This window comes from Clarias gariepinus, chromosome 19 (genome assembly GCF_024256425.1).
Source record: "Clarias gariepinus isolate MV-2021 ecotype Netherlands chromosome 19, CGAR_prim_01v2, whole genome shotgun sequence".
In the NCBI taxonomy this organism is placed as follows: domain Eukaryota; kingdom Metazoa; phylum Chordata; class Actinopteri; order Siluriformes; family Clariidae; genus Clarias; species Clarias gariepinus.
In genome coordinates, this window is record NC_071118.1 from 19,003,396 (window position 1) to 19,029,743 (window position 26,348).

The following is a 26,348-nucleotide window of genomic DNA, read 5'->3' on the forward strand; positions in this document are numbered from 1 at the left end:
CCTCTAGCATCAACAAGGCATTTTCGCCCACAGGACTGCCGCATACTGGATGTTTTTCCCTTTTCACACCATTCTTTGTAAACCCTAGAAATGTTTGTGCGTGAAAATCCCAGTAACTGAGCAGATTGTAAAATACTCAGACCGGCCCATCTGGCACCAACAACCATGCCACGCTCAAAATTGCTTAAATCACCTTTCTTTCCCATTCTGACATTCAGTTTGGAGTTCCGGAGATTGTCTTGACCAGGACCACACCCCTAAATGCATTAAAGCAACTGCCATGCCATGTGCCCTGGTCGATTAGATAATTGCATTAATGAGAAATTGAACAGGTGTTCCTAATAATCTTTTAGGTGAGTGTATATGCACAGCACTTTATGTTTTTTTGTAAAGATTTTGTTTTTGTTTTCTATTTCGCATTAGAGTAGCGGAAGTATATAATACTACTCTATTCTTTATATTTAACTACATTGGTTTACTTTTTGTTTTAATCTTTAATGCATAGATTAATAGTTTTTTTAACCGGCTTTTTTTTCCATCACAGGCAAACCTCATTCTACTTGTTTGTTTATAAAGCACCAGAACATACAATCATGTATTTCCGGTGTATTTTAATTGGTACAGTTAACACAATATAAAGTATTCAGTTCTCTGACATCCAAGCTTAACAAACAGAACACAAATCACAACAAAAAGTACAAAACACAATTTGGAGACATGGTGAGAAAAAAAAACACTTGCTTAGCTCAGCAGAGGAAGTACAATTCGGGAACATTTTATTATTAGTCCAAAGCTTAAAAATATATTTGTTTTCCTTATTATTATTTCCATAATTCATTTTTATAGATTTATATTTATATTTATTGATTTGGCATTGAGCCAGAGTGACACGCTTTACAGCACAGCCAGGTTTGTGTGTGTGTGTGTGTGTGTATGTGTGTGTGTGTTTGCAGGGAAGCTGAATGTTTCAGAACAGTGAGATGTTTTCAGGCAGCATTAACAGTTTCTGGCTTCATATTTACAGCTTGTTTCATCATTATTGTAGGTCAGTTGAGATGAGATATTTATTTTGTGGTGACAATGCAAAACAATAAAAACCTCTTTAATGGTGCAAGAACCTTTTTTTAAAATAGGAATCTGGTTTCTGTTTTATAAAGGGATAAAAAAAACATAATTTACAAATAACTTTAATGAGCAGAAAACAAAATTAGCTATAATAATGATAATAATATGAAGGGAAAAAAAGAAGAAGAAATCTCTCTATAAAAAGGTAAGAAAGTAAAAAAAAAAAAATCAATTATGTGCCAGCGTGAGTAGTCAAAGGAAATTCCTGAAAGAAAACTAATTAAATTAATTCATCTTGCCGTCTATATAACCAAAATAATATATATATATATTTATATATAATATAAATATATATATATATATAATATATATATTAGTGCTGTCAAAATTAGTGCGTTAACGCATGCGATTAATTTGAAATATTTAACGCATTAAAAAAAATTAACGCAATTAACGCGGTTGCAGTTTTTTTTATTTCCTGTTGTGGCCGACGTGTGTTCAACGTGCAAAGAAGTATGGATAAGACCAAGGAAGGACTTTTAGACGGAAAGTTTCAGTATAAAACTCTGCCGGATGGTTCTGTGGATAAAACAAAAGTAATCTGTACATTTTGCAAAGCCGAATTTAAATACCACAGAAGTAATTCGTCTTTGACATATCACTTAAAAGCAAAACACCCCACCGAAACAATCTCTACAGGGCCTCGCCAATGTAAATTGCATTGATTGTTTTGAAATTCAAATGACACAAATGGCACATACCTGTGTTTTTATTTCTGTAATAAATATGGCTTTCAAGCCAACAGTTAATTTGGAGAATATTGATGGTTTATTGCAGGTTTGTTGTTTACATGAGAAAATCTGTGTTACAAGTTAAACAAAAATTCCAATAAACAATCATATTTGAATTTAAATAGTTTCATTGTCTTGAGTTTACATTAATTATTTACATTTACATATCCAAAAAGTTTCAGTCTTTTAATTGTGATTAATCGCGATTAATTGCAAAAAATTGTGCGATTAATTAGTAAATTTTTTTTAATCGATTGACAGCACTAATATATATATATTTTTTTTAAGTACAAATGCCTTTTCTCTTTCAAACCACATATCAGACAGATCAATCACATATACCACAGAATAAAGCCATGGTGTGTTTTATCCATAATAATACAGGCATAGCAGTCTCTGCTGAAGAGTTGACATGGTTTAAACTGTCTGTTTATCCCTGCAGAAGAACTGTGTTTCTTGCTGGAGCTGTGCATACAATTGCTTTTCAACTGACACATTGCTGTCGCTTGCCACAAGTTCACATGGTTTCCTTTCACCAAATGACATGCAGAGGTGCTACGATGTTAACACAGGTAATGACAAAGTAACTGTATAGGCTACAGTTTATCATCATACAAACTGAATGACTTTGCCTCCCTTTAAAAGACATGAATTGACACACTAACACAATTTTTACATAAATAAATTTTAACTTAATTAAAATCATTCAGGTTCTGAAATCTCATTTAGGATGAGTAGTAAAATATCTAATTTTACATATAAAAACCACCAGTATTATATTTAATAAATACTTCTGTTTAAAATAGTTTTTTTATAATCTATTGCTGCAATTACATTAAAAAAATCTGCAGTGGTGAGAACAACACCAGCACTTGGATTAGTACAGTAACATACTGCATTGTGAGCATGCCATAAATGGTAGGGAAATGCCAGACGTAATTGAAATGTGCTCTTTGGATATGAAACTAAGAAATCAATTTAAAAAAATAGGAAATAAAAAAATCTATTGAGGAGCCAATCATCACTTTCAGCAAAAAAGCCTCCTGTGATCCAATAAAATACACCCACTGCATGAAGCTGCACCTACCAAATCTTTAAGAAGGACATATTTAGCCATTGTCCGCCTCATTCCAATTAGGCTCACTGTATGATCTTAAGAGTTTCATTAATAACCACACCCTGCATCTGTTTATGCTAAAGATTGCCTCATGATCAGTTTCCCTACAAAACCCAGGTCAGATTTTAAAACTTGGGGATTCTGCACATGCCTGGTTAGGAAAGACCATACACAGAAACTCCACATAGACAATAACCATAGCTTGTTATTAACCTTTAGCTTAAATTAATTTTGATGTTAAATTTGATCCTTTCATCCCTACTAATTTGGACATATTGCTTATTTAGCCAATAAGGTTTAGACTTCAGCCCCAAGATGGCTGCTATGACTTTCTGTCCGTTTCTATTTCACAATCAGAATAATTTTATGAAGCATTATATAAAATCATACAAAAAAAAATTGAGACGAGGTTATAAGTTAAGCATGACATTTTCTTGATGCTAAACTGAAGGAAAACAGGTTGCATTTCTTCTACAGTAAGTAGCCTTATAGCACAAGTGCAAAAGAAAAGTAGGACAGGAACATTCCTGATGGCTGGTTGGTGTTTGGTAAAGGAGGGACATAGTATATACTTAAATCTTACTTGAACTATTCCTTTTTTAAAAAATAGGGTGTTATCAATTTCACAACCACATGTGTGAATGAAAGCTAAATACCTTGTCAAATATAGACTACCATGCTCATTAAACAATGGACATAATGCATCAAATGTACAATGTTAATTTAAACGTTAATTTCACAAAAAAAATAAAATAAACTTGTTCTTGGTGAATTTTTAAAAAGGTGAACGAAACCAGAACTGGCTCTAGTAACTGCTCTGTGTCAGTGGAAAAGCATAGTCTAGCTCTGATCTGAGGTCAGCTAGCTGCCTGCCCATAAAATGATTTTTATTCTGATCTAAGGACAAAAAACATTTGTAAGTCAACAGCGCATAAGCAACAACATAACATATAATGGCTGACCTTTGTAGACAGGTATAGTAATTCCACAGGATGATATTGCAAAATAACCAGTTAACAAAATGTAACTTCACAGTGTCCGCTTATAGCTACTAGGGGTTGCAAGGGTAAAAATCTTCACTAGTTGAGCAGTATTTCAAGACATTACTATTTTATGCTAGTTTATTAGTGCAGGTAAATGCTGATAAATGACAGCAGAGTGCCAAATCCACACTTGACTGAACTGCCATACACAAGCTGCAAATAATTTTTCTACTACTTTTTTTTAGGATACACTCGTAATGACAAAAATAAATACATCAATAAATGTGCAAAAAATAACTGTCATATTATATTATTTAAGAATGTGCAATTTCTTACAGTGCACGTGTAAATTGTTGTTATTGGAACTGACAGGAAGCTTGTGTCATTTAACAGAGCCCTCATTCTAGCTCAATAGTCGGCCTTCCATAGATGGAGGATGTTATATCTACAATACAGTAGCATCAGAAAGGTTTTTCAAGATTGGGAATGACCGTGATATTCAACAAAGGCATCAATAGCATATAAAAAAATGTGTCTCTGTAGATTGGCACTGATTTTACGCTCTTGTATGGCCCTGTACATGATGGAATTCACAATGGTAAAGAGCGAGGATTTTATTTAATCTTTATTTACCTTTAAAGGACAACAAAAATACCTGTGTGCATGTGATTTAAATATCTTTATAATTTTCCCCATGAAGCGATACGAAAGCAATAATATTCCACTAAAGCAGTCTTAGACAACAGGCAACTTAACTGTAGAATGGGCTTTTTTTTCTCCAGAATAACAAAAAACACTTTCTTTCTTATTATTAACACTCCCCTTTCTTTATTATAACTGCCCTGTCTTGTCAACATCCACTATTGTGACTTGTGAATGTATAACTTGACTAGTCTATGCAACCCCTAATAACTTCATACTGGCTAATGAAGCAACAATATTCAGTGCTTGTTATAAAAAAGACAAACCAAATAATTCTCTTGGTGTAATACATTGGTGCAAATAAGCCAGTATGAGTTTTCCCTAGAGGGCCTGATTGTAAAAACACAAAAACTCAAAATGCATATAAAATAGGCCTATTTGTCCAATCCTGCAGACATACACCCTCTTGTTAACTGTGTGAAATGTGCTTTAAAAAAAAAAAAAAGCTGAATGTTGAACAGAACTAAATTGAAAGGCATGAAAAAATGAGAATAACTATACAAGACTATTATTATCAAAGCTAATGTTTTATCTGTGCCCATGTGTAATATATGCTGTCTATCTCTGTCTTTCTATCTCTGTCTTAATGGACATAAACAAATGCTAGGTTGTGATGAACAGAATTACAACTGCAGTTGCTAGTAAGCTGCATAGCAAAAAAGCAATATTTTTACATGTAGCCTCATTAACGGTGAAATTACTTTTTTATGTCTGATTGGTAGCATGGGCATGGTTCGGTTACTGTCTGCAGTAAAGGCTCCTGTGCATTTCTTTCTTCCAACTTAATTTGTCCATCATCATCATCGTCGTCGTCGTCATCATCATCGTCGTCGTCATCATCATCACTGATTCACACTTTCCATTTTGGTAAAGAGTGGTGTTTATGCATCCTGTATATGCAGTCACTTGCCCCGTGCCCTCTTCTCTCGGTTAGGAATCTGCGGTTATAAACAAAGAGGTTGTTAGAAAGAAGAGACACACAAACAGACAACCATTAGAATGAAATTCACACCACCTCTAGTTACTAGTCCTGTAGTCTTTTAAATACTTAATTATTTTTCTATTTCATTCATTAATCTTCAGAATTAATTCAGAATGATTGTGGATTTTGAGTCTGTCCCAGTAACCTTGGGAGCAAGTTGAAGAAATTCACCCTGGATGGGAAACCCATTATGGGAAGAATATTCAAATCTCCATGCAAACAATAAAAATCCCATTCCTTCCTGCTGACACACACTCTATGCTCAAACTGCAGTACAGTATGTCAGCCTTGCAAGTTGTCTTTTTAAGGGAAAGTAGTTGAGCTGAGCAGCTGTGTACTGGCTCGAGCTGACATTCAGTCTGGAAAAATGTAAACAGAAGCCTGAATCATGAAAGAGCAATACTACTAGTCAGGTTCTCTAGTGCTTATGAGTGACTATAATAAGTCTAGAATGTATAAACTGTAACAGTATGCATTTTGGATTATTTCTCAGTTATTTTGCTCATGCATGCAATATGTTTCTGCCATTCTTCATGTGCAGTGATTTTAAATAAAGAATTAATTACAGAGAGATAAGAATCACACCTCAGCCATCAATAATGTTGCATGTTTCATTTGGACCAGGCAAAGATAGTTAAGGATAAGCAGGGCCATCTCAAGTGCTTTTTTTTTTAGCATATTAGTTCTGAAAAAATGTGGCTTGTGTCTGGTAAGTTAAGGCTCAAAAGCAGTTATGTGGCAAGTGTGTGGTGTTTAAGGCTTGTGTGGCTTTGTAATTTTTTTACAATTACGACATCATCACTGAGCAATCTACAGTAGATAGCCATAGTTAGTAAAAAAAAAAAAAGAAAAAAAAAATCAATTTACCATGCCATGCAGCACTGATGTATACCTATGATACATGGCAAGTTGATCTTTTTTAAACTACTCTGCATGCCTTGCATAAGTTTTTTTTAACTGCATTGAATTGCATTGGATCTTTGATTTATAAACTAAAAGGGGATATTATTTTCACTCACCGGCCACTTAATTAGGTAAACCTTTCTAGTACTGGGTGCAGAACTGACTGCATTATTTTCAGCATTAGATTTATAATGGTGCTGTAAACATCCCTTTAAAATTTTGGTCCATATTGACATATTGCAGATTTCTCGGCTGCACATCCATGATGCGAATCTTCCACTCCACCACATGCCGAAGGTGCTTTATTGGATTGAGATCTGGTGACTGCGGGGGCCATTTGAATACAGTGAACTCATTGAGACCAATTTGAGATGATTTTCTCTTTGTGATGGTGTTATCTTGTGGTCATAAAGGGATTGACATGGTCAGCAACAATACCCAGGTATGCTGTGGCATTTAAAAGCTTTTAAAATTGATTTAAAGCTCAATTGGTGCTAAAAGTGGCTTCTGCTGCTGTAGCCTATCTGCCTCAAGGTCCAACTTGTTGCTCTTTCTGAGATGTTATTTGAGTTACTGTTGCCTTCCTATCAGCTCAAACCAATCTGGCCATTCAGGTTGTGTGTAAAAATCCCAGTAGGAAATATTCAGACCAGCCTGCCTGGTACCAACGACCATGCTACATCCAAAGCCTTTCTTCCCCATTCTTACACTTGGTTTGAACTTTTTGAACAGAAATACATGCCCAAATACACTGAGTTGCTGCCATGCGATTTGCGGATTTAAGCCTTTAAACAGGTGTCCCTAATAAAGTGGCCTATGAGTATACATACATATACTGCAAAACTAAATATGGGATTAATTCTGAGAAAATATTTCGCTATAAAAAAGCAGAATGTTGTTCATGTTTCTTATATTACTGCCAGTATATCATCGGCATTAAAATACCTTCAATCTAATCCACTCCACTCCACACACACACACACACATTCTCACCCTCTGGAATGGGTTGTATGCCCTGGTCACAACCCCTAATGCCATACATAAAGGCCTGTAAAGAAACACAGTGGACAAGCTGTAGACCCTCAGCAGATGTTTCCCCATCCCACGCCAAAAACAAATCAGACCATCAAATATAAAGATTTTTTTTCTATTTATTCAGCAGTGTTTTCCCCTCAAAGCAACCAGCTAGCCAATCAAGCAGATGACAATACAACCCAACCATATTTGGTGCTGTGAACTAGTATTTAGTATAATAATCAGTATATGTGTGCTCTCTCTTCCTTTCTCTCTTGCTTATTCTTAAAGATGCATTTGCACCAGCAAATCATATATTGTACAATATCCCACTATCAATGTGCAGAATGATGCAAATCGTTCCATTCAGTTCACTGTTCACCAAAAAATGGTTTGTTTGTTTTTCTTACCCAAGCTGTCAGAAGTGACTCAAATTAAAACAGGGAGGAGAAACAAAGACAGAGGGTCCCAAACGCAAATTGCTTATTTCACTGAGAGTACACTGGACATTATTGGATTTAAAAAATGGCCTGTCATGCTGGCATGGAAGGGGTGCTGGTTGGCATGGTGACCTGCCATGCCTGTCTATTATAAGGAAAACTCTGTTTAAGGTTCTACTATAAGAAAGAGACAAAGTGGTGTCAGTGGGAGATCTGCAAAGTGAAAAACAAACCAAGAGGCCTGTCTCACATTGTACCTAAAAAAAAAAAAAATCACCAATATGATTTTTTGGTGAAAATGTTCTGTAGACTGATGAGTGGAAAGTGCATTTTTTTGGAAAACGTTTAATTTGTTCATGATATTTGTTTTTCTCTCCTGTTCCAGCTGGCTTAACGCTAACAAAATACATCACACCAACATGGCCAAAATTAACAGCAGAAAATCTTGAAAGAATGTTCTTTCATCAAATGATCAAGAAGGAAGATAAAGCACAGTTGGATTTTGCAGCAAGACAATAATTGGAAACATGCAAACAAACAAAAAAGCAAGTCCCATTCTGAATAGCTCAAAAGAAACAAAATGAGGGTTTCGGAAAGGCCAGTCAAAGTCCTGACTTGAACCCCAATGCAGGAACATTGGCACACAATTCATGTTTAAACTGTAATGTTTACTGTAAACAACGCACAACCTTTTATAAGGTTTAGCAGAGAAATTATGTTTTACATGGGTAATACAGGCGATGTATGTTTATTCTTCAGTAAATGATCATATGAAAGCTGCCTTTTGAACAAATGACAGTATGACCTCATAGCTAGAGAACCTAGAGTACTACTCAGGTGAGGGTACCTTTGGCATTAGAGTCGAGGAAGACCTCAACGTAGGATGTCGGAACGTAACCCTCTTCTTCCTCGTTCCTCCGCACACGCGTCCATCCGTCACCTTTATCCTCCTCGATCACAAAGAGCACCTCTCCTTCAGCTAACGCCAGCGTGCCCTCGTTATTTCCTAAAGAGAGAAGAAAGAGGAATACAGAGATAAAAAGAAAAGAGAAAATGAGACAAGGATGGAGACAGAGACAGGCAAGGATGGAGGTATGGAAAGAAGAGAGTGTGAAAGACAGTGAGTGGGAAAGTCGGACAGAAAAAAGTAAAGAGACAAGAACGACACAAAATGAGTATTTCCAATGTGTGTGTTTTAATAGTGTTTAGTTTAGCTGAGAGATTTTGTTGTTAAAGCTTAAAACAGCCACAATTCACAAGCCACAGGCATTAGCATTCAAATACAAATCTTTTTTGAAATGACACAAAACAAATGGAAATGATCCGAAGGACTTAACTATGACAAGATATCAGATAATAAAAGTGTTCTATTGTGTGTGTGTGTGTGTTTGTGCATTTTAGCTACCTTCAAACGGGTAGAGTGCTTTGCAGGTTCCGATGGTGGGTAGAATTTCTTCCTCAGCATCATCAAACTCGTCAAACTCGGGATCAGTCTGAGCCTTTGTCGGGACCTCAGAGCTCTGTTCCTCAGTGTAGCTACCATCTGGGCTGCTCCATCACATACACACACACACACAGACACAGACACAGACACACACAGACACACGAAGAGTAACTATAGCGGCAGCACTACTTACTCATTTATTTGCTGGTCACTGAGCACATCGTTAGCACTGAAATCTAACTGAAAGCTAAATAATAGTAAAGCTAAAGCTTAAATACTAACAAGCAGTAAAGTCAGTAATGTAATGGAATTGGTTATGTGCAGTCCTGAAAACATAAAAGTACTGTATACTCTGTCTGTCACTTTAAACATTTTACATTTAAGCAGAGGTGGGTAGTAACGAGTTACATTTACTTGAGGAACTTTTTGAAAAGAATGTACTTCTATGAGTAGTTTTACTGCACCATACTTTTTACTTTTACTTTGTGAAGAAGAAACGCTACTCTTACTCAGTTACACTCGACTCATTACTTTTATTCCTCACATGCAGTCTGTAGATCTACCACATGACCAATCATGTTTAACCAATCAGACGCAGCAACAAAGATCACATGACTCCGTTTGATAAATCAGGTCTTCAACCAGTGTTCTATAAATTTATTCACTAACTGTGAATCCGTCCCACATTTGCTAGTTTCCGCATCTTGCCCATAAATCCATGCTGCTACTAGTGGGATCTTGAATTAGTCTGATACAATCTTGCGTGAATATAGAATAAAAATTTTTTTGTATCCCAAAAAATATGTTGCATCCCTGGCATAATATACAAAGCATGTTTCGCTTGCAAAAGAACAGCTTTATACTGCGGTGTCTTCTCTATCTGCCGAAACAGACACACACTTCTCCATGTATATATACATATACAGTATACACACACACTAACATATAATTATTATAATAAAAGAAACCTGACATTATGATTGAAACAATTACTCAGTACTTAAGTATCTTTTTACTGAATACTTTTTTACTCTTACTTGAGTAATATTTTGGATGATTACTTTTTACTTCTTCTTGAATCATATTATTTTGAAGTACAGCTACTCTTACTTGAGTAGAATGTTTGGCTACTCTACCCACCTTTGCAGTTAAATTATGAAGATAACGTCAGAGCTGCAGAGACTAAAATGCAACTGATTTAATATTGAACGTCAAACTTCAACCTACAGTCAAAATGCACGAGACAGAAAATTCACTTTGCATGTAACTGTGTTGTGGTTGGTATAGGATATGTGTGCGTATGTACAGTCATGTGAAAAAATTAGGACACCCTTTGAAAGCATGTGGTTTTTTGTAACATTTTTAATAAATGGTTATTTCATCTCCGTTTCAACAATACAGATAGATTAAAGTAATCCAACTAAACAAAGAAAACTGAAGAAAAGTCTTTTCAAGATCTTCTGTAAATGTCATTCTACAAAAATGCCTATTCTAACTGAGGAAAAAGATAGGACACCCTTGCCCCTAATAGCGAGTGTTACCTCCTTTGGCTGAAATAACTGCAGTGAGACGGTTCTTGTAGCCATCTACCAGTCTTCGACATCGGTCTGAGGAAATTTTACCCCACTCCTCAATGCAGAACTTTTTCAGCTGTGAGATGTTTGAGGGGTTTCTTGCGCGTACAGCCCTTTTCAAGTCACCCCACAGCATCTCAATGGGATTCAAATCTGGACTTTGACTTGGCCATTCCAGGACTCTCCATTTCTTCTTTTTCAGCCAATCTTTGGTTGATTTACTAGTATGTTTTGGGTCATTGTCATGTTGCATGGTCCAGTTCCGCTTCAGCTTTAATTTTCTAACTGATGGTCTCACATGTTCTTCAAGCACCTTCTGATACACAGTAGAATTCATCATGGATTCTATGATGGTGAGCTGACCAGGTCCTGCTGCAGCAAAGCAGCCCCAAACCATGACACTTCCACCTCCATGCTTCACAGTTGGTATGAGGTTCTTTTCTTGGAATGCTGTGTTTGGTTTACGCCAAATATGTCCTCTGCTGTTGTGTCCAAATAATTCAATTTTGGACTCATCTGTCCAAAGAACATTATTCCAGAAGTCCTGGTCTTTGTCAACTTTATCTCTGGCAAATGTCAGTCTGGCCTCGATGTTTCTCTTGGAAAGCAAAGGTTTCCTCCTTGCACACCTCCCATGCAAGTTAAACTTGTACAGTCTCTTTCTGATTGTAGAGGCATGTACTTCTACATCAACAGTAGTCAGAGCCTGCTGTAGTTCTCGAGATGCCACTTTAGGGTTTTTGGAGACCTCTTTTAGCATCTTGCGGTCTGCTCTTGGGGTGAACTTGCTGGGGCGACCAGTCCTGGGCATGTTGGCAGTTGTTTTGAAAGCCCTCCACTTGTAGACTATCTTCCGGACAGTGGAATGGCTGATTTCAAAATCTTTTGAGATCTTTTTAAATCCCTTCCCAGACTCATAGGCTGCTACAAACTTTTTTCTGAAGTCCTCTGACAGCTCTTTTGTTCTCACCATGGTGCTCACTCTCACTTCAACAGTCAGGAGCACACCAAACTAAATGTCTGAGGTTTAAATAGGGCAAGCCTCATTCAACATGCAGAGTAACGATCTACTAATTATGTGCACCTGGTGTGATATACCTGTGTGAGATCTGAGCCAATTTAAGAGGGAATACATGTGAGGGTGTCCTATCTTTTTCCTCAGTTAGAATAGGCATTTTTGTTGAATGACATTTACAGAAGATCTTGAAAAGACTTTTCTTCAGTTTTCTTTGTTTAGTTGGATTACTTTAATCTCTCTGTATTGTTGAAACGGAGATGAAATAACCATTTATTAAAAATGTTACAAAAAACCACATGCTTTCAAAGGGTGTCCTAATTTTTTCACATGACTGTATGTGTGTATACCTTTCACGGTCCTGAGCACAGTTGTTGTTGGCCGTTGTTGTACTGTTTTGAGTTTCATACACAACACTTTGTCTCTGAGTCGATTCACTTCTTACAGGCATCCTGCCCTCCACTTCAGCTAGCCAGCCCTACACACACATACACACACACAGAGCACATATGTAGTTTTGTAGCACTCTAAACATGAGAATACTGTATATATGCAATACATACCTCAAACTTCTGAAGCTCGGCCTGTAGTTTATCCACGTGATGGCCGATCTCTGCGAGTCGTGGATCCACGCTGCTCGGGTCCCCCATCTGGGGGTTCTTCACATACACATCCTTCATTTTAGTCAATGCATCTCTGAATGGAATGAACGCGCACACACACACACACACACATCATATTGAGTGTGCACATAGATTTATAATGTTGTCTGTAGTTCTATTTGTTGCTGTATCTAAGCAGTTGATACTTATATATAAAAATGTGTATTATTCATATCTGTGACCAGGGGCCAATCTTGGGTCTCTGAGCTCATTTATGCAGAAGAGAGCAGTGTTGGGTGAGGATTGGTGACCAAAGTGGGGATAAAAAAATAGGTGGGAAAATCCCCACAAAAATGTATTTAAGGTAAAATGTTTATATCTGGGCAACAAAAATGAATTAATCAAAAATAAATAGTTGGGAATAAATACAGTACAGTACCTATATTTACACATATAATACATGAAATAGATACAACTGCTCAATACTGCTACAGTATGTACCCTTGTGAACAGAAGATTATAAACACACATCATAAACAATATTCACAGTCAGCCGGCAAAATGATTGTACAACATACTTTTCAGAACTTTTAAACACAATTAATTAAACTGAATACATGGGTGTAGATATGTGTTTGACACTGTATATATACATTTGTGCTGATTTCAGAAAACAAAATAAATCAAACCTTGTGCTCCAAATTCCAACGTTTTAAGATGTTTAGTATGTTGTACAATAATTCAGCCCCAGAAAAAAGACTCAAGACTCTCAAATAAGATTTATGCACATGAGTGTACTGTATGTCAAACTCATCACTACTGTATGTACAGTACACTGCCTGGCCAAAAAAGTCACTATTTCACAAACAGTAAAGGAGATATAAAATTACAAATTAAGGAGATTTGGAATTGGATTAAAATCTGTCCAACACTTTATTAAATCCTATAAGAACTGTGCTAAACCCTCGACTTCATGGAAGAAATGTGTTTTAAAAAAAATCCTGAATGGAGATCAATTAAACTGCAAAAGAGTGGTTCTGAAAGTTCGAGGAATCATTTTCACACATGAATTTGCCACCATACCGTGTGCACTGTATTCAAAGAAAAATTAGAATCTGCAACTTTTTTTGGCCAGGGATTGTATATATGATACTATATACAGAATGAGTTTATTGAGTTTATTACGCAATATATTTTTGACTAGGGCTGTCAGGGTTAATGTGTTGCAGTTAGTTAAACATTGCTCATCATGTTTAAATTGAACATGAATAAACTTAAATTTCTCAGTGAAGCAGGGTGCATCTGATTGGAGAATTTTTAAAAACAGGAAGTCAGACAAGGAAAAAACTTCTGAGAGCAGTTCTAGTATTAGGACATATTATACTAAACTAGTTCTGTTCATTAGCGCTTATCTGACTGGTGGTTCTAGAATTTTTTGCATGCTACCATCATGACCATCATGGTTATAACCGCACATAATAAAGACTTCTGTATGCATTCATTTGCATTAATGGGTGAAAATGAAACAGGACGAAACCAGTCTGTGCATTAACGTACTAAATATTTATATACTAAAATATGAATTAAATTAAAATGCATTTTTAATCATACAGTATGTGCCGAAATATACAGTACTAAAACTTGCACATCTCGGACGAAGGGGCAATGGTCACATGGTCCCAGTAGTGAAAAGGATGTTGTGTTGTGCATTTGTTGTAGGAAGTCTTTCTCTTGATGGCGGAAAAAAAGTACTAATAGTTATTTCGCTCATATAGAAGCAGTTATGAACGGGGACTGAGTTTAATAAAGGTAGTAGAACAATTCCTTCCCGTCCCCATCCCGTCCCCCGATCTTATACCACCTGATGCCTAATTGTGGGGAATGTTAAAGAAGGAAGTGTTCAACTGAAATAAACTCACAGATGACAAGAAGGTTATACTGTATTGTTAGTCTTTTCATTTCAGTACTGTATATTTTGGCCATTTTATTTTTTTGTTTGACTCGCACCCACATCAGATTAAATGGTATCAACATTAGAGTGAGAACCTTGATTAAAAAATGATTGAAAAAGATTAAAAATGAATTGAAAAAGATTGCTAGATTGAAAAGTTTAGATTGAGTTGTAGGATCAGAAAACAAGCCTGTATGTTTCATATGTAAGTGAATGTCTGCGTGTCTGTACTTCTGGTCCAACTCTTTCTGTATGTCTTTATTAATGTCGTCAATCTTTGCTTGTAGTTTCTTCCTCCTCTGTTCTGGGGGCAAATGACTGAAGTCCTCTGGATTTGCACCCTGAAAGGAAGAAAGAGGAGAAGAGGAGCGTCAATATTTTAGCTAATCTTAATGAAGGCTCCATACTTACCTATGATAAGTGAGCATAAAAAATAAAAAAAAGAAAATTAAAAAAAAAGTAACAGATAATCACATTTTGGGATTCTTTTTTTTATAGACTTATCTGAGGTTATTATATTTAGGCTAGATAAATCATCAGAATTTTAGCCAGATTACGTTAATTTTTATGAGTGGCTAAATTCATGCTTCCTGCACGAATATATTTTATTGATCTCGAGGGCTGTTGAGTCAACCTAATATCTGACCTACGCATATATAGTAATGGTCTTGTAATTTTCTCAACTGGTCATTTACAGGATGCCGGTGCAAAGATGAACCCCAATAAGGGGCTTAAGCCCCTACCGTTTGCCATCAGACTGTATAAGAATAAAATCATTGTATTGGATGCTCTCTGGGTGATGCAGTGTGGTTAAAAAACACGTGTCTCCAAGACTCATTTAGCCAAGGTACAATTAGCTTAATCTCACCTGGGTATAGAGTTGTTAGGTTAGCTTCGATATCAGGTGGGGAGACACCTTCATCTCTGAGGATATTTTGCCGTAGTTGCACTAACTAAACTCTAATGCAACGTTGAAAAGATCAAGAGTATATTATTTCTGCATACTCCAGTCATGTAATCAACTTTGCACTTTCAACATTTTTAGCTTGATGTTTAATCAAGTCGGAATAAATATCTGTGTCTGCGCCTGTTAAGCAGACTGGCAGCATATTTTTGTTTTAGCAGCATGCCTTACATATTTTATACAGTATATACACTGTAATTAAAAAGATTTAAACACGACAGATTGTAGCTTTTGATGTTCATTTATACATAGTACAGTATGCACAATATGCACAATTTCCTTTCACAGATATGCATACGGGTAAATTTCTGTATATTTTCATATTGCCTCTTTTGTATATGTTGTATATGTATCTATAGCCTGTTTGCTGTCTAATATCTACAGTCCAACTGACCTTGGTGTTTTTTATTTTGCTGTGTAGTGTAAGTACACTGTGCAAAAGAAGACAATCATTCAGAATTAGGAAAAGTGTTTCTACCTGCCTTAATTCATTTTAATGAACATTCCTGAATTTGTATTACTGCTATAATGTAAATTCACATTCAGTTTAGAAAATGTCAGTGCACTGTACCGTGTCCACTACATGTAGATTGTTCATGAAAGTTTAAACCCATCCCCTTTCCCTTTAGCATGCAAAATGTCAGAAAAACAACAATAAAAATCTGTGAACATGCAATACTAGTAAAAGAAATAACAAATAAATTTCACTATCCCCCCCCCAAAGAAATCATGCAAATGATAATGTAAAGCATGCATCTCTATTCGTTGATACAGGTGGGTAAGTTTTAATTTCTGAGACATTTTAAGTTTCTTTAATAAATGAATAAGGATTTTTTTTTAAAAGAGATTTGGCCTTTTAAACTACATGGTTAGGTTTACAAATTTAATAAAATATATTGTATATTATATCAAAATTAATCACTGTAACACCATACCAGCTAAACTGCAATCTAATGTGAACAGAAAGCATTAGTGAGGACTAAATTAGAGGTGTGTTTAGGACCTGAGATTTAGCAGGATACCCCCCCCCAAAATAGTCCCGGGAGCATGTGGTTCAGATGTAAACAAATGTCCACCCTAATTTACATGAATGCTTACTGGACGTGGCAAGAATAGAGTGCTGAGTGATGCATGTACTGCTTCGCTAATTCTTTCATTCACTCATACATTCGCTTGTTCATATATTTCTTTTTAGTAAATGCATCACCCTGGTCAGGGTTACTATGCTTTAAATGACTAACTTGCGTAGAAGTATAGTCAAATAGGTGGTCTTTTGAAAACATTGCAGTCATTTACATGCAAAATAATAATTCAGGGATTGGGCAAGGTTAAAAAGAGAAGAAAAAAGGCAGTCCTGCACACACCTCTAGACTAAAGCTCTCGGTAGGAATCAGAAAACAGGCAACTACTCAAGGGTTATTTAACCATTAGATGAAAGAAAGTCACAAGAAGTCATTGGTATTTAACTAAACAGTTCAACAGACAAGCAAGTAGACAAGAGGAGCAGTGTTGGGTTTCGGATCACCTCCATAAGGTTCCGCACGTGGGCATTGAGTGAGATCTAAACAAAGGGATGGCCACCACAGACATGACACACAAAAAAACAAAAACAAAAGCAAACAAACATAAGACAACACCACATTTGTGTAGTTATTAAAATAAAAAAGGTAAATTATATGAACGGATTAAAATACACCGCAAATGGACAATAAAGCATATAAAATCAAAAACAACACAGGGTGTCATTAGTGAAAAAGTTTCGCGGGTTATGATGACACATGCTACGGTCATGCCAATAAAACCATGCGATCGTCAACATGCTTACCAGCTTGAGAGAGAGCTTCTCCGAGAGAAGAGAGGGAATAATCAAGAAAGGAGCAGAGAGAGAAAAAACATCATCAGAGGAGCCACATCGCATCACCGTTCACACTTACACAAGTACGCATCCACACACAGTAATGCTAAGTTGGGTCATGATGTCACTGGTGAAGGTCACTACTCAAAAGATGTTTAAAAAGCACCATGGCTGCATATGTTCATTTCCTCGGATAACTGGAGAGCCAATACTGGTCTCTACAAAATTAATTTCTTTCCGGATTGTTTGTCAGAGAACTCTTTATATATATTGATTTTTATTTTCCAAATCATAATTACTTGGAGAATTTTATTTACGCATGAACATCGAAGCAGAATGTTTAAATGCTACTCAGGAGCAGCTACTCAGTTTAGCTTATTCGCATGTTTATATTCCAGGCTTCTGAAATGCTCAACGACATTCCAAACATTACACACTGTGGGTTGTGGGATACACTACTATAACAACGCTAATCAATTTTGCAAAAACATTCCATGCCGAAATATTGTATTCCTCTCAGACCACAACACTCATCAATTACATTTTATATTTTTTAAAGTACAACCTCCCTTTTTCACTCTTTAGGTTAATAAGCCAAAAAACCCAAACAAACTCACAACTTGTCACCTCACTAAAAAACTGCCAGGTTGTCGTCCACAAGTCTTTCCACAAGTGCATGAAAAGACTTCAAATGCAAAATAAATGCTAAACAACAAAAAAACATCCCCATATAAGTTATGTATAATTTTATATTGAAATGCATTCAAGTTTAAATCTATTTACTGTATGTGTAGTGATTGCTATACATTTCCCTCTAATAAAAACGATTATGAATCATAATGTGTGTATTAATACAAAAAATACTCTAATAAAACACTCTAATACATACTTTGACCAACTGTAAGTTAGATTTTCGGGTCTAGTTCATGTTTGAAAATTATTCCTCATGTTTCTAGAAACAATCTTTCATTATTCGAGTCTGGAATATGCCTGTAACATCGAGGAAGAAAAACTCAATCCATGCAATAAACTGATTCAGTACATTCAACAGAACATAACTCTGCATCCACAGGCTTGTACAGTGGCCACTATGCATGATGGGTGGTTTGCTTTGCAGCCAGCAATACTCTTTATATATATATACAGTATATATATATATATATATATATATATATATATATATATATAATTATTTTAAAGAAAATAATAATATATATATTCTTAAATTATTATTCTTAAATCTGAAATTAATAGAGAGTGACATTTCGGACACAATATGGCCAAATCTGTTTACTTTTGCTAGTGGAAAAAAATCCTAAAGAAAGTACATTCAGCCATAACATGAACACCACATAACATAAGCACATTAACATTATCAGTTACGTATATACCAGTAAATTGGTGACAGGTTCATCTATGCCTGTGGGAGCAAAGGCCAGCTGTCTGGTCCAATCCCACCGAAAAGCCATTGTAGTACAAATTGATAAAAAAGACAAAGTTGGCCATGATAGAAAGGCCCCAGAAAACCTAGTGTATTACAACCTGCTGTTTTCCAGAAAAATGCTGTTCACCAAGTCAGCTGTCAGGTGATGTCGCTACAGTAACTCTTCTATAAAAAAACGATTTCAACTAGAAAGTGAAATTCGACATGTTCAACAAAGCTGAGTAAACTGACACACAGGGTAAAGTGACCCAGTGAAGGTACAGATATTATATAGACATTCTTAAGAATGCTGCCTAACCAAACTAGTGGACCAATCTAAGTAAGAACTTAAAAACACATAAGGTGAAAACTGTCACTTTTTAATGTATTAAAAAAAAGATATTAATTTACCCAATGTTATGTTTTATTGTTGGTGATTTGAAATGTAACACTTTTTAAAGAAGACGATTTATTCTGACTGCCTGATATTAATGTGCCTCATTGTAACAATAAATTGTGAACCCAAAAATTTTGACATGTTAATGAGCATTCGAGAAGCCTGAAAACAAACAACAACAACAACAACAAAAACAGACAAGCCATTTTCAGTGTCTGAACTGTAGTGACCTTCATCAGGTTTTAAAGGAAAAATATATATTTTTGATGTTGAGCGATTACAAAGAGGTGGGGGTCTAAAGCAGTAGCCAGACAATGGCTGAGAAAAGAAGCATAACTGGAAAAAGAGAGAAAGTACATAAAGACAGAAAAGTGCTGAAGGAGGACAGAAGAAAGAGAACACTAGCAGGGCAAATCATGATGAAATACACACGGTGATGACGGCCTGGTAATGAGACCAACACTCCTTTTCGTATCATATACATTTATGATCTTTATACACAGTGGTATAATAACACAAGAAAGCTTTTTTTTTAATTAAGACAAAAGTGGTCATTGATCATTAACAAACTATTATAATGTAAGACTTTGTTTGAAATACAAGGCCAAAAATTAATTATTTTATGTTATTTTATTAAATTTAAATTTATCAATAAATATTAAAAATCCTGTCATATGTAGTGACTTTTATTTTGGACTTTTACTTTTGTATTTTGGAGCAGTGTTGATATGCCATGTATGTTTCCATATTAAATGGCTAAAATTAGTAAAGATAAAGAGGTTCTGTTCAACTATTCAACATAAAATCTGTAAGAAAAACAAAAAGGCAGATTTTTCCAAACTGTTTTGGAGCTTTGTTAAAAATGTGTTGAACAATTGCCTGGAAACATATTTTGCAACAAAGATGCACTTCAATGCATATATAATGTTCTCCCACTAGGGGGAAGCCCTTATTGTTCTGCAGAGCTAACACACCTGTGAAATGATGACCCTAATGCCACAACACTTTGATTGATTGATTTCGGACACATTTTGATGAAAAGTGTACACAGACTAACATAATGTGTGACATTACATATATTTTTGTATACAGTAAGTACAGATATAGAAATGGGCATGTGTCGATACTACAGGATGGATTTCAAAACAAACAGCTACAATTTGTATGACATCAAGAAGGAACAGGGGTAAATTCTAAGACATATCCACTCACGGAAATGTATAAGAAAGGTCAAAGTTCACAAAGTGCTTGCCTTTGGATCTATCAGTTCATTACAGGAATTGCACTTGTGACACTTTGTGAATTAACCCCTCCAAGCAAGCTGATTGACAGCTAGAAAGCACTGAGTGGAGGGCTTCAGTGAAAGAGACGGGGGCGGGACCAGAAGCAGACATGATAATATTGCCAGATTAAAATATTTAATGATTGGAATTCTATTTGTTAAAGACAGACCATAACCTCATTTATGAAATAGTTTGCTCATCACCTTCTTATTTACCATTGTGTTTGTTTCAAACAAAATACATTATAACACTAAATGAGGTTATGTCTGTACGTATGACTTTACAACCATAGAATCATTCCAGCATGCACTCTCTCTCTCTCTTTCACACACACACACACACACACACACACACACACACACACACACACACACACACACACACACACACCCTTTTACTCATTCTGTTATAAAATTTTACCAAGACGAGTTAGCCTTGGCTGAATAACAGAAACACACTCACATGTTCAAACAGACCTACACACACCCACACGCACACACACTTACGACATATTGCCTGGCCTCAAAAGCATAAGTAGGCCGGCCAAGAGTCCTCTTCATCAGCTCTTTATCATAGTGAAGGGACTGTGGAGACTGCAGTAAGGAAGATATTCTCATCAAGCCGATATATGTGTGCACGTACACACACACACGCTCGCGCATACACACAAACACACAGTGGCGTATGTATCATAGTTTAATTTATGAATATAAAAGAGCTGTTCAAGTCAAACCAGGATTGTACAGAATAACAGGACACAGTTATGACAGTTAAAAAATATTCTATTCTCTCTATTTCTCTGCATCATATCCCCTGCTACACTAAAGCACGTATCCAGTTGTTTGACTAGAGGGTGGATGTCATCAAGGTAAAAAGTTTTCTCAGTATAGCAGAGCCATAAAAGGACTGCCTACTTCATGTCTGAAACCCTGGCCTCCCAGGAACTCCTTTAATGGATGTGAAAATGGCCTAAAGCGAGGTCAGGACTGTATGGAGGATGTGGTAATAACTCCCAGCAGAGTTCCTGTAATGTGCATATGGTGTTGGCGAATGATTTTGTGTACAGTTCCCACAGACATGCATCACTTATGCAACTTGGAGACAAGTTATCGATTTTAAAGGATCAGGCGTTTCACTCGCTGAATGTTGACTGAAATGACTGGAGTGGGCTCTGATTCACAGACATGCAGCCTTCTATAAAATCTTAAATCTTCAGCTAAGAGTCTCATTACCGCACTGTGCTTGTAGTCTTCTGTAAATGTAACATATTTTTACGCCTTAATTCTCTAGAAATTTCATCACAAGTCCTGGTTTAACTTGAACACCCTGATACAACAGGAGTTAATTTAATCAATTCTCAATATTATTAAATCCATCATAAAATTATATTTTTCAAGGTTCCATCGGGCTTCGTTAATAAGGACCGTGGAGCTGCCAAGCATCAATTAGGCTACTTAAATAAATCCAACTTCATGGTTTGTTTAATAAAGTAACTACTATATATGAATCAGTTGAATTCTATCTGTGGAACCACACCGAAGGGCTACTGTAGGTCACCAATATTCCAAAAGATATTTCCTCAAGATAAAAACAAGTGTTACATTAAAGAAAAACAAAACAAAACAGGGGCTTAGTTCTGCTCTGAGAGAATTTTCCTGGGATATTTTGGGCTCTCCTGTACCCTTAGAGTAAAGACTCACTTCTAATTGATATTAAATTGGACCTGAGGCTTGATACTCAGCTTGGATGTTCTATGGTGGGGTGGAGCATGTTCGGGAGAGGAGTGAATCAGAGGCAGTTTGAGGTAAGGTGTATTTAGTGGTAGCACTAACACACAAACTTTAGGGGAGCTCTGAGACCTGTAATAACTTTGGTAAGGAAGTAGTAAAATATGGGATTGTTCTGCATAATCGTCTATATACTGTTAGACCACACACCAACGTCATCCACACACCAAGAGAGGAAATATCTTTTAAAACAATGGTGCTCGTCTCTATAGTACAGTTCCAAAGATGCAGAATCGATGTTATGGCACACTGAAATCTGGCACCCATACACCACACACACACACACACACACGCATACACACACACACAGACAAACACCCAGAGACACCAAAGCCTGGATGGACACTTGCTTTATTTTACAAACAATTTCTTGTGGAAATACATGACAACGTTCATCAGCTTCCAAACTATATTCTAATTGCCTTACATCCAATGTACATACAGTATACAGACACACTTATGCACACACACTTACAAATACTCAAGCGGTTATGTGTACACGTAAATTCTGTAAATTCTATACGCTCTTTTTGACAACAAATCACAAACAAATAAACACTAACCTTTTACACTATAGATCAAGGGTTTTCAACCTGTTTGCACCCCCTAGCTTCTGATTCACTTAAAGCTGCAGTAAGTAACAGTGGCTGCTTTGGAGCTCATGTATGTGGAAGAGAGTAACCTCCTGTGATTGTACTGCTTTCCTTGTTTATTAAAAAAGCATTGCTGGCGATGCATGTCTCAGAGGAACAAAATGTGATGTTCCTCTTAAAGATCATCAATATTACTTCAACCATAATCTTCAGAAAAAGATGCTATGGCAAAATGACACAGTGGCACAGTGGCTTAGTGATCAACACTGTTGCGTTTCATCTCCAACGTTGGGGTGCAAGTCTCGCCTCTGGTCTGCACGGAGTTTACATTTCCTTCCCATTCTTGATGGATTTCCTCCTGGTACTCCGGTTTCCTCCAACACTCCAAAGACATGAGTTGCATGCTGATTGGTGTTCTCAAATTCTCCATAGCGTATGATTAGGGATAAGAGTGTGTGTGAATGCGGGTTGCAGTTGGGCTCTCAGCAACATAACCATCCGTTACAGCAAAACCGTCAGTGTAAAGTCATAGGTCATTGCAGCCAACCATGAGTCGTGATGATTGTTTAAATGATTGAACTATTGAGATCGCTGCACTATTGAGATCACCCACCAGTGGACAAATAATAAATTGCAAAAAATTTCCAGCCGTGCACTGTAGATTATATCATTTTTTAAAATACAGGCTTGAGCCAAAGAGATGCATTGCTCTCCATGGGGGGCCTGGCCCACAGATTGAAAACCCCTGCTATAGATAACAATAATAAAAGCTGAAAGCTCGAAGCTCTGATGGGTGGATGAAGGAGCAACTTAGCATGTAGGATGATTTTGTTTTTCCTATCATTCCATGGGTTTTTAACTCATTCTCAAAACTCATTCTCTGTCGCAATCATTATTATACTGTTCTTCCTCAAGAACGTTTTTTGACCAGTTCTGCAACATCAGTTTGTAGAAGAACCTGCTCATTAGTTTGACCCTGATTTCTGTGTGTTCATTTTTGTGTGTGTATGTGTGTGTGTGTGTGTGTGTGTGTGTGTGTGTGTGTGAGTGCACGAGTGTGTGTGCATCCGCACATAAAAAGAGGGAAGCAATACTTCAGGAAATTTTGGTCATAGGACAGCCAACACGATGAAGCGGTACTGCAAACCAGCACACTTCCTTTTTCTGAAATATCTACTTCCTGTTCGAAAAGTGACAAACAACATTATCTGACTTTCCTGTTTCACTATATTGGGTTCTTGCGAAAGCATGCTGTTTTCTTCTTCCACTCTATGGTTCCTATAGTCTGTCTATTTGTTCAAATTAATATCTAGTGAGTTTTCTTTATATAAAAAACATCAATTTTAAGAAATAGACTGTTTGTACTATTAATGCAATATACCCCACTTTTGTGTTACGATAAATTTTTGTCAAAAAATTTTAATTCATGGAACTTTTAAACTTTTGCAATGTTTGTGATAAAACTCCTGGCTATTTGCTAGTATAATATTTTTTTTCATCTCATACATGCTTTAGTGTGTTTTATTTCACATTAATCACTAATAATGATCTAGCACGTTACTATTAGCTAATTAGCTAGCTAAACTCCAAGATGCACTATTTAGCTAAATGTTACACAATAACCCTTATATACTCTCTCACTGACATTTAATGGTTTATTTATGACCTCTCTTATTAAATACCCCTTTTTGAAATCAGAAGAGTCCTAGACAGGCGCACAGTGCTAGTAAACCCGCCAGTTTCTGACAATACCTCGCACAGAGTTAACATGTTTTACTGAACAACGTTAAATAAATAAACTAATGTAGCTAGTGATACAAACTTACCTAATTAACAGTGAATAATGCATGCCAACAAACATTAGCTTATGTTCATGTGTAATAGAGGTTTTTCACTGATACAAACTAGGATTGTAAAGATAAATCATTATGTAATAATTACTTATGAATCGATTAATTGGCATTGAAATTGATTTAACTGATAATGCTTGTTTTGTGTAATAATGCTCTGTCGCTCACATATCTATTAATTAATACACCACAATAATGTACAGTTGCAGTTTCAGGTTTGAAAGGAAGACAGTATTGACGTTCGGGAAATGAAGCCGCCAATCAGAATTTATCTTATCAGGCCCTGAGTGAGCAGTGCTGCCAGATTGGGGTCATTTCCGGTAACTTTTTATCATATTTAGCTGGAAAAATATGTCTTCGGCTAGTAATAAATAGTAGGCTATTTTTAGTGAAAGAAGCTGTGTAGTAAATAGTTTAGCTACACTGTAAGTTCATGTACTGATATTTTTAGGCAATTTTCAACACTGTGATTTAGCAACCCTCGAGCACAGAGCAAGAGAGCAAGTGTTTCTGGGAGCTAAAATCTGCTTTGTGATAATAAATAAATAGAGTTTTCCCTCAAGAGTAACAGTCCAAATAAAGAACACCACAAAGGGGCAGTAAAACTGTATTTTGCACTAGGATGGTTCAATTTTACAATTTATCCACAGGGTTTACACGCATGTACGGATCATAGATCAGTTATAGTCCCTTAAAATACTGGTCATTATGGGTTATTATTATTATCAACCTTATTATTATTATTATTACTATATTATATATTATTATGTTTAGATTTATTTATTTAGCTTACATAACTAATTTGTTGGAATTGTGCAGCTATAAAAAAGTGCTTTGTTACCATTAATAATTAATTGAGTATTTTATTTTGAACGATTTTTAACTATAAGTGTGGAAATTTGTTAAGAATGTGTAACCTGTTTTGGTTGCCTGGATACCTACATTTTAATCAGGTTTTAATGCAGCACACCAATGTTTGTGCATTTTGTAAAATGATAGCATGCTGCTGGCCAACAACTTAACGTTGACGCTAACATTTTCTCCTCACATAGCATGTACAGTATATTAGTCAAATCTGTCTGGCTTCATAACAACCACAAAACAATGACAATTTAACATTTATTTGCAGCATTTATTCTGATTAAGATTGATTCGCATAATGTTTATCCAAATCCATAAACCCACCTTTCTAACAGGGTTTAGAATTCTGATCAAAGATTGAGACGGACACAACAGCTTCCCACACACACAGCATCGATATCTCATGTCATGGATCTCTTAGTGGTGTAATGTTACCGATGTTATAATTATTTTTCGGAAAACAAAAAGTGACTCTACTGTAATATGGTGTTTGTGGGGGCCGTTGTTATACGTGACCCATCACATCAAATCAGGTGTTAAGGTAAATCAGGTAAGTCGTCTTTTGGGTGATTTGAAGTTTGCATATTTTCAGATGGTCCAGTACGCTCCATTTAAATACCAAATTACCAGTTACTGTATTATGTCTGGTTCCTGACATACATTATGGCCAGTGTGAGTTTCAGTTGAAATCGTATTGTTAAAATATTTAAAAGAGTTTTCCATGATGTAAAAACAAAGGAGCCTAATTTTAA

General features: G+C 36.1%; 1 protein-coding gene across 16 annotated transcripts in view; it reads right to left on the reverse strand.

Moving 5' to 3' along the window:
* Positions 1-4,563: 4,563 nt before the first annotated feature.
* The window catches only part of LOC128508094 (formin-binding protein 1), a 92,679-nt gene continuing 70,894 nt past the window's right edge, over positions 4,564-26,348 (reverse strand). For 4 of the 16 annotated variants that reach the window (XM_053479339.1, XM_053479333.1, XM_053479344.1 and 1 more), the window contains exons 11-17: positions 17,373-17,387; positions 17,073-17,108; positions 14,815-14,924; positions 12,594-12,726; positions 12,381-12,508; positions 9,403-9,548; positions 8,831-9,003 (exon numbers count right to left, since the gene is read on the reverse strand). In XM_053479339.1, the coding sequence (XP_053335314.1) occupies positions 8,831-9,003; positions 9,403-9,548; positions 12,381-12,508; positions 12,594-12,726; positions 14,815-14,924; positions 17,073-17,108; positions 17,373-17,387 (741 nt within the window). Of the gene's footprint in view, positions 5,597-8,830; positions 9,004-9,402; positions 9,549-12,380; positions 12,509-12,593; positions 12,727-14,814; positions 14,925-17,072; positions 17,109-17,372; positions 17,388-26,348 lie in introns of those variants that run through there. The other 12 variants (XM_053479342.1, XM_053479346.1, XM_053479348.1 and 9 more) reach the window with 7 other exon arrangements.